We start from the raw sequence: 9,335 nt of genomic DNA, 5'->3' as shown, positions 1-9,335 counted from the left end.
GAACATTTTAACTGGTTTGAACCTTGTCCTGTCCCATCCTTGGTCATCCTCATCCTCTGATACCCGTGAGCCCAACACTGTACTCACTGTGTCAATCCGTCTCATTGGGGGTCTTCTTTAGCTGACCCTCTACCTTTCCAACCATCACATCCCTTTCCACGGAATAGCCTCTCCTTGCCGCATATTCAAAGTATGAGAGACGAGGCTTTACCACCATTGCCTCCAAGGAGCACTCTGGCTGCACCTTGTTCAAGACATTCCCGTTTGTGCTTTTGGTAGTCCATGGGATATTCGGCACTCTTCTCCAACACCACAACACAAAAGCTTAAAGTATTCTCCTGTCATCTTTATTCATTGCACAGTACTCAGACCCATAGCAAGTAATCGAAAAGATCATGGCCTGGATCAGGCACACCTTAGTCTTCAAACAGACATCACTGATCTTCAGTACTTTGAACTTGCTCAGAGCAATATACTTCGTATTCTCCTGACAGCTGACACCAAGGGTGCTGATTGTGTTTCCAAGTAAGATGAAATCATCAACCATTTCTATCTTTTCTCCAGCTGTCATGATGTTCCCTTTTGATCCAGTGGTAAGGACCTTTGTGTTTGCCACAGGTCAAGGACTGTAGCCTTCAATATGGACTGCCTTGAAACATCAAGGAACAAAGATCCTTAACACCAGGCCAACAGGCAGTATTAAAATAGATGGGGAAGGCTGAGGTTGTTAACAATTTCATCTTTTTTTAAATTTATTATTATTATTCATTTTAATGAAAGTTCACAGAGACTTAGGATTTCCAGTCATTCATTGTTGCACTTTTCTCCTTGCCCCCCCAATTCACTTTTCTCCTTGATAAGTAAAAGATAAACTCTTTCATTGTTAATGCAATCCCTCCCCCAAGTTCACTGCACTGTGAAGGCTTCTTTCTGGACTCCTGTCATGACCATAATACCTAATCATATCCCTTTTAAACAGCTCTTTTCCCTCTTCTCTTGCAATGATGTATACATCATTCCTCCCCTTCTTCTCTGTCTTCCCTCAACCCCAATGTCAGTCCTGTTTTACAATAGTGACCCTATGCAATATTTGTCCTTTTGTGGCTGAGATATTTCACTTAGCATAATGTCCTCTAGGGTCATCCACTTTGCTTAATATTTCATGAGTTCCTTGTTTTTCAGTGCTGCATAGTATTCCATTGTGTAAATTTACCAAAGCTTCTCTATCCATTTGTTTGTTGATGGGCACTTGAGTTGTTTCCAGCTCTTTGCTGTTGCAAACAAAGCACACAATAAACATGGGTATGCATATATCTGCTTGTGTGGCAGTTATGGTTTCTTTAGGGTAAATTCCCAGAAGAGGAATTGCTGGCTCAAATGGTATTTTTATTTGCAAACTTTTGAGAAAGCTCAATACTGCCTTCCATAGTGGCTGCATCATTTTACACTCCCACCAACAGTGAATAAAGGTTCTAGTTTCTCCACAACCTCACGAGCATTTGTTGTTTGATTTTCTGTTAAATTTTGCTGGGGTGAGATATCTCATAGTTGTTTTGAACAATTTCATCTTGCTTGGATACTCTTAGCACCAGCAGTAAGGAAATCAAAAGACAAGTTGCTTGAGTAGCTTTTGGAAAACCTGTTGTCAGGGACCTCTCCAGAGTGCTAAAGAGCATTGGTGTCAGTCTAGAGACTAAGGTGTGCCTGATCCAGGCCATGGTCTTCTCAACTACTTATTATGCATCTGAGAGCTGGACAATGAATAAGGATGACAGAATCAATGCTTTTGAACTATGGTGCTGGAGAAGAGTACTGAACATGCTACGGACAGCCAAGAGAAAAAAGAGGTCTCTTCTGGAGTGTGTGAAACTCTGACATACTGTGGCCATGTAGCCAGGAAGGACCAGTCTTTAGAGAAGGACATCATGCTTGGAAGGGTGGAGGGTCAGCATGGCAGGGGCAGACCCTGGATGAGATGGACTGACACACAACTGTGGCAATGGAGTCAGGTGGGTCAGAGACAGGTGTCAGAAATGGTGAAGTTGGCTCAGGACAGGGCAAGGTTCAGAGGTATTGTTCATAGGGTTGCTGCGAGTTGTGGTTCATTCAATGGCACATTACAATGACCAGGACCTTTGTTTTCTTGATGCTGAGGTGTAATACATGCCATTAAAGTCAGTAGTGTCTACTTCATTTATCCTATATTTGACTTTTTTTTCTTTTTTTTTAATGTCTAAATCAGATAAAAGGCAGTCTGGGAATGAATATTGTTAGTGCTATCTTTTCCATAAGTGGACTGTTACTGTTGCTGGTGGACTTGATCATTAATAGCGATCTCAGGCAAAACGACTGGGCATTGGTAAGTGTCTGTGATAATCTATTGTATATTTTCTTTCTTTGCACTCTCAACAGCAGTTGTATTTTTATATTATTTTCTATCAACTTTCATGGAAAATGTCCCTTCATGTATCAGTTCTCCTCCCAAATGTGTGCTCTCTAGGACTACAAAATAAAATTAGTTTCTTATACAGATAAACCTAAGCAGAAAAAGCTTCTTGGTCCAACCTTTCATTAATGATGTTGATAATAGATAAATGTTTGGTTAGGTCTCTAAGATTTCTAACAATACCCAAAAATTCTTATCCAAGGATTTTAAATTCTAATTCCAAAAGACAACCTCAACAAAAATCCTTGATGCCATCCTTCATTTTCACAAGATGTACTTTGATTTTATGGGAAAGTGGATCACATAAATAAGAATATTTGAGCTTCCTTGTTTTCCTAGTTTAATTCCTTACAAACCTCGGTGGTTACTTCTTCATGTCTTGGCCCAAATTCCTGACTACAGAACAGTGAATCTGCTCTCTGAATACCACATGACCCAGGTTTGGCAGGTAATATTTTGGTTTCCACGTTTTAGTCGTCCATTTTCAACTTACAAATATAATAAAGAATTGTAGCAAATCAAGTTAGCATTACCCAGTTATTAATTCTCAATTGTAGATTCCCTATAAGAATTTTATTCTTTATATAATTTTGATGGTAAAATAGGGAGTGAAAGAAACAGACTTTTCTGTAGAGGTACAGATACTCACTTAGTACTAAAAAGGAACACTATAATAAATTTCATAAAGAAATCCCACATGGCAAGAAACAAAATGAAATCAAATACAAATGACAGATGTAAAGAATAATCATATGTTAGAAGAGAAAAAGACAAATTGAATTAGGGAGAAGAATAATTACATGGGCAAATTTAATCCAACATATGATAGTTGATTTCTCTCAGTTAGAGGTAGGGGAAGGGGAGAAATGTATTAAAAAACACAAAAAAAAATAATCTGGAATGTATATTGCAAATAAAGGAGTGAGCAAAGAACTAACCTAACTTTGTAGGACAAAAGGAAACAACCTATATAAGGGGGAAAGGAATTAAAAATAATTTCGATCTAGATATACCATTGCTAAGATATAAGGTATATTTTAGATTACGTTGTTGTCGTTGCTGTGTACTGTCAAGCCGGAACCAACAGACAGCTGACCGTCCAGCACGTTTTCAGAGGCAGTTAATTGCCTGGGAGGAGAGATTGCCTATTTTTCTCCCACGGGGCAGCTGGTGGATTCAAATCACGTGCCTTTGGGATTGTAGTGCTGCTTCTTACTGCTAGGCCACCAAGCTCCCTATTTTTAAATTACGTATCATATATTTTATATATACATATACTGTTGTTGTTATGTACCATCAAGTGGTAACTGACTCATAGCTGACCCTCCAGCAGGTTTTCAAAAGGCAGTAAAAGCGCAGGAGGAGATTGGCCATCTTTCTCCTGCAGAGCAGCTGGTGCATTGAAACCGTGTGCCTCTGCGTTTTCAGTGCAACTCCTCACCTCTAAGTCACCAAAGCTGTATATATAAAATGCAATATTTTAGGAAGAAGATTGATGCCTTTGAGCTGTGGTGCTGGAGATGAGTACTGAATGTACCATGGACTGCTAGGAGAACAAACAGGTTCATTCTAAAGAGGGTGAGCCCAGGCTGCTCCTTGGAGGCAAGGATTCTGAAGCTTCATGTGACATATTTTGGACATGTTGAAAGGGTTATCGTCCTTGGAGAGGAACGTCGTGCTTGGGAGGGTGGAAGGATAGCACAAGAGTGGAAGATCTTCGATGAAATGGATTGATTAAGTGACTGGGGTAACGCGAGTAGGAGTGGCACAAATAAGATTGGCACAGGATGAAGCAGGGCATAGGGCTATTGTACACAGGATCACTATGAGTTGTGGGTGACTCGATGGCACATAACAGTAACAACAATAGTAAGAAAAGAAAAGAAAAAACCAACTTCCTTGGAGGCTAGAATTTTGAAGTTCTGCCTCACTTACTTTGAGCACGTGGCCAGAAGAGATCGGTCCTTGGAGAAGGACATCATACTCGGAAGGGTGACGGGACAACTCATTGCCATTGAGCCGGTCTGGCTCATCACTGGCCTTCCAGTGAGTTTCTGAGGTTGTAAATCACCCAGAACACATTTCTCACCCTCATGGAGCCACTAGTGGATTTGAACCAGCAGACAGGTGAGACCTTTGGGTTAGCATTACAACTCTCTATGGACTAGGCCACCAGACCCAATGGAAGGTGAGTAGGAATAGAAATTGACTTGATAGCAGTGAGGGGTTTTATTTTTAGTAAAATTAAAATATATGTTTAAAAAATGACTTCAGCTTCAGATTATTCCTATTTTAAAAACACTCTAGTAGAATTTTACAAATTTATTTTTCCATTTTTTAAAAGATTTTTTTGTAATAAATATTCCTTTGAAGTTCAGAAGCTCTTTCCATTTGACTACCATTCTTTGAAATTCAAGTAAATTGAACTTTTGTTTCTAAATAATAAGGTTCCATTCTTAGAGCATGGTTTCCCTTCTTCCCACCCCCACCCCACTTCTAGTCTCTGTTTCTCATTTTATTTCTCTCTCTATCCACTTCCAAAATGGCTTGCCTCTGGAAACTCTATGTATGAACAGTGCTCAGGCTGTTCATTCATAGGGTCGCTATGAGTTGTCTACGACTCGACGGCATTAAACAACAAACAACAAACAACTGTCTCCCTCACTTTCATATTCTCTTTCTTTCTCTCCATCCCTCTTTCTCCATTAATCTGTTCTTCTATTTGCCTATAAAGGAAGTTATAATATAATAGATTTCACATAACAGGCACCACATGCTAATTTTGGCTATTTCTAAGAAGTAGAAATTGAGATTATATGTTTCTATAGTTCTTGGTTTATTTTAAAAATTAACTTTGACATCTTTGTGAAGAGAAGTCATTACAACGGGTGGGGGAGGGGAATCTATTTACTTTTTAGTGTTTCTGAGTGAAATCACTTGCTTGCCAAACAAAAGTCTTATTAAATTTTAAGTAAAATCTAAAATAAAACCACATTCCCTGAAGAAATAATAAATGGTATGGTACAAAGTAATCATAGCATGAACTGGTCTTGTTTATTTTTTAGTGAAGCCTCTGTTAGGCTTTCCTGATTAGACCAAATCTCAGTCTGTGTCTTATTGATTTCAGATTGGTGGAAAAGGAATTTCAGGTATCTTGTTGATCTTTACCCTCTTGGAGTTTTGCATAACTTGTACATTGGCCCATTTCGCCACTCAAGCAATTGCCAACTTTAACACGGTGAGTTACATCTCTCTATTTAAAATAACTTGAAAGTGCATTGGACACAGGCATAAATGGCTCATTGCTAGACCAGGAAGCAAAATGTAGTCATTCAAAACCAGATAGAGGTGTCTTTAAAGTAAGAAGGCGTCTTCAAAGTAAGAAGTAGTCATCTACTTCCAAAAAGCCAAAATCTACGGAATGAAGTTTCAATCTGTACACATGATTCTGCACACATGAAGATGTCAGAATCAACTCAATGGCAACAAAAAAAAGGGAAAATCTCATGATGGACTTGCTGCAGCATTCTTTGTTCTTGGCTGTGATGGAGCAAAGGATGGGGGAGCTGAACAAGATTGCATTCACAATATTGCTTGATTGTATTTATTCTTTACAGCCTGTTATGTTTATCCCAACTGTATATGGAAACCCTGTCATGGTAGCACCTTCCTCAACTCTGCATGGAAATAATGGCCAACCAGCTCATGTTCCTAGATAATAAAAACAAAGGGGGAAGCACCAGTCCAGTGGGAAGAGGTGAAACGACTGTGCAGAAACTTCTTCAAGATCTCATGTCTGCTGTCCAAGATGATTGCCAATCATTAAAGATTACGTTTGACATTTTTCTTGGTCTTCTCAACAATGATCATTGTTATCTCCCTGTCACAATTTTTCCAACTTACCTTATGATACCCTGGCAAAGGTGAAAGACTAACAGGTCAAAACATGACTATGTAACACTCTCTTAAAATTATAAATTTCCCTGTGGCTGTTACCCTTTCTTCAATAAAATGATATTAAGAACCTAATGTTTCAGATTTCGTTAACAATCAGCTATGTGCAGGAAGCCTCTAGTTAAAGCAAACAGGATATGGTGGGTGGGCCTTTGTATTTAAAAGTTGATTGGGTGCTGCCTAAGGATGAGCCTTCAGCTTTGAGAAGTTGGATCCTGGAGGGTAAGTGTTTTTGTGTATGGAGAGAATGTTGTTCTAAGTGGTACAGCACTTGTCTATCAGTTTGCTGTACTGAGATAACTTGAGGTTGCCATGATACTGACATCTGCGCCGCTGCTGTGCAAAATACTATAAGGGTTTCCCATGGGGGACAGGTTTTGGTTGAGTTCCCTGTTTAAGACAGAGTAGGAAGCAGATGGGCCATCTACTTCCTAAATAACAGGCCTTTAAAAACCCAATGAACAGATATGTCTTGGAGAAGGTGCAGCAAAAGTGCTCTCTGGAGGCAAGAATGATGAGTCTTTCTTTGCATCATATAATTTGGACATGTTACTAGGAGTTGCTATTCCTTGGAGAAGGACATGATGCTGGGAAGGGTGGAGGGTCATCAAAGGACAGAAAGACCATCAACTAAGTGGATTGACGTGGTGACTGCTGTAATGGGCTCTTGTGTGTCAGGAAGTGCGAGAATGGTGCAGGATAGAATAGGGTTCAGATCTTTTGTGCATTGGTGTTGTTATAATTCATGCTTGACTTGATGGCACCTAAGAATAATAAGTATTTTTAAGTGTTTATTAAAATTCATTTTGCTTTAATATAAGTTGTGTGGTGGTAGATCCAATAAAATATTGCAAACAAGACTGATGAAATTCTATTGACGATTTTTTTCAGAGGGTCTCAGTCATGGGGTTTTTTAAAACTCATTGATGCCTCCATTTTCTGTCCAGAAAGCAAAAGATTAATTGCCCTTGGTGGAGGCAATGTGTGTGTCAGTGCATATACAGATGTTGTAAAACATGTTTCTTAGATATCAACAAAGTGTTTCTATTTACCAGCTAGTTGTGTGTATGTTGAATTCAACTACAAGATGTTGTTGTTGTTGCTGTGTACCATAGAGTTGGAACCAATGCGTAGGTGACCCTCCAGCGTGTTTTCAGAGGCAGTTAATTGCACAGGAGGAGATTGCCCATCTTTCTCCCACAGAGCAGCTGGTGGCTTCAAATGGCAGAATAACAGGATAAAAATTGTACATTGAGGTGGTTTTATTTTCATTCTGACCTTTTGTTTTTATGTTGAGAAAAGTATCAGCATGCTAAAAAAAGACAGTGAGAAGAATATGAGCAAGAACTAGGACTCTCCGTGCTTCTCCTCCACTCTAAAATCATCATCGTTGGTGGTAGGATGATTGCAAGGTGGTGGTGGGGAGTCAACAATATAAATGAATGAAATAGAATGTAAATGAAGGACTGTATGGGACACAATGTACATGCATGAAGCACAATGTATATGAACAATAAAAAATAGTAATTTAAAAAATTCCAAAAAGCAAGCAAACACTCCCAGAATAAACTTTGTTAAAATTCTGGAAAGAGCCAAAGATTAATCATAAACAAGCAAAAGCTAGATCAAGAAATAGTTATCTTTAAAATTGTAGGAAAGGTTTGTGCTTTTTTACATTCCCTACTCTCTCACCCACCTAGGGACTGACTTGAGGAAAGAGGCCTGAATTCCCAGGATGGACAAATCTTATTTCATTTCCCTGTGTTTCCATGTTCTATCATTGTTTCACTTCAGGATTCACACCCAGGAAAGTGACTCACTTAGCTGAAACATTGTCATGGCTGCATTTATGTTCATTATTTCTGTCCATAAAAATGGGTATTAAGGTGGGTTTTCTTCTCGGTTTCCACCTACCGCTCCATTTAAGCCTAAACTTGAATTTATTTCCTGCCGGCCTAGCAACACTTTCACCATGGCCCTCAGCGATGCAGACGTACAAAAACAGATTAAGCACATGATGGCTTTCATTGAACAAGAAGCCAATGAGAAGGCAGAAGAAATAGATGCAAAGGCAGAGGAAGAATTCAACATTGAGAAAGGCCGTCTTGTGCAAACCCAAAGACTGAAGATTATGTAATATTATGAGAAGAAAGAAAAGCAGATTGAGCAGCAGAAGAAAATTCAAATGTCTAATTTGATGAATCAAGCAAGACTGAAAGTCCTCAGAGCAAGAGATGACCTTATCACAGACCTACTAAATGAAGCAAAACAGAGACTCAGCAAGGTGGTAAAAGATACAACCAGATACCAAGTGCTGCTGGATGGACTGGTCCTCCAGGGTTTGTACCAGTTGCTGGAGCCCCGAATGATTGTTCGTTGCAGGAAACAGGATTTCCCTCTAGTAAAGGCTGCTGTGCAAAAAGCAATCCCTATGTACAAAATTGCCACCAAAAAAGATGTTGATGTTCAAATTGATCAGGAGACCTACTTGTCTGAGGACATAGCTGGTGGTGTTGAGATCTATAATGGAGATCGTAAAATAAAGGTTTCCAACACCCTTGAAAGCCGGCTGGATCTCATAGCTCAGCAGATGATGCCAGAAGTACGGGGAGCTTTGTTTGGTGCTAATGCCAACAGGAAGTCTTTGGACTAAGCATCTTGGAGGTGGAGTTCCTTCCAGTCTTCCCTTTCCACAATACGGAAGTTTCTGATATTTAAAGAAACAAGATTACCTATGTAACCTCCTCTTTGCTGTTCTAATAGTGTCTGTATCCATCAGCGGAATACCCTTCTGTAGCTAATGCCCTTGGCCTAACTACTATCAGTAGCAGCACGTTTCACTTAAAATGATTAGGATGAAACCGCTAGTTCATCTAAAAGCAGCGCAGCTTTCCGTTGGCTCTGCAGCATGCAGATGACGGGCCCAAACGGTGAG

At 39.5% G+C, this 9,335-nt stretch overlaps 1 protein-coding gene and 1 pseudogene across 1 annotated transcript in view; both read left to right on the top strand.

The window, feature by feature from the left end:
* MS4A12 (membrane-spanning 4-domains, subfamily A, member 12) overlaps positions 1 to 8,112 on the top strand; it is a 21,697-nt gene extending 13,585 nt beyond the window's left edge. Inside the window, exons 4-6 of the mRNA XM_006899900.1 lie at positions 2,243 to 2,359; positions 5,574 to 5,684; positions 8,101 to 8,112. Of these exons, the coding sequence (XP_006899962.1) occupies positions 2,243 to 2,359; positions 5,574 to 5,684; positions 8,101 to 8,112 (240 nt within the window). The remainder of the gene's footprint in view (positions 1 to 2,242; positions 2,360 to 5,573; positions 5,685 to 8,100) is intronic.
* A 260-nt stretch (positions 8,113 to 8,372) lies between these two features.
* LOC102853426 lies at positions 8,373 to 9,053 on the top strand (annotated as a pseudogene).
* The last annotated feature ends 282 nt before the right edge of the window (positions 9,054 to 9,335 follow it).

This window comes from Elephantulus edwardii, unplaced genomic scaffold (genome assembly GCF_000299155.1).
Source record: "Elephantulus edwardii isolate Elephantulus edwardi_28Jun2011 unplaced genomic scaffold, EleEdw1.0 scaffold00268, whole genome shotgun sequence".
In the NCBI taxonomy this organism is placed as follows: Eukaryota; Metazoa; Chordata; class Mammalia; order Macroscelidea; family Macroscelididae; genus Elephantulus; species Elephantulus edwardii.
This window is presented reverse-complemented; position numbering and strand designations above follow the sequence as displayed.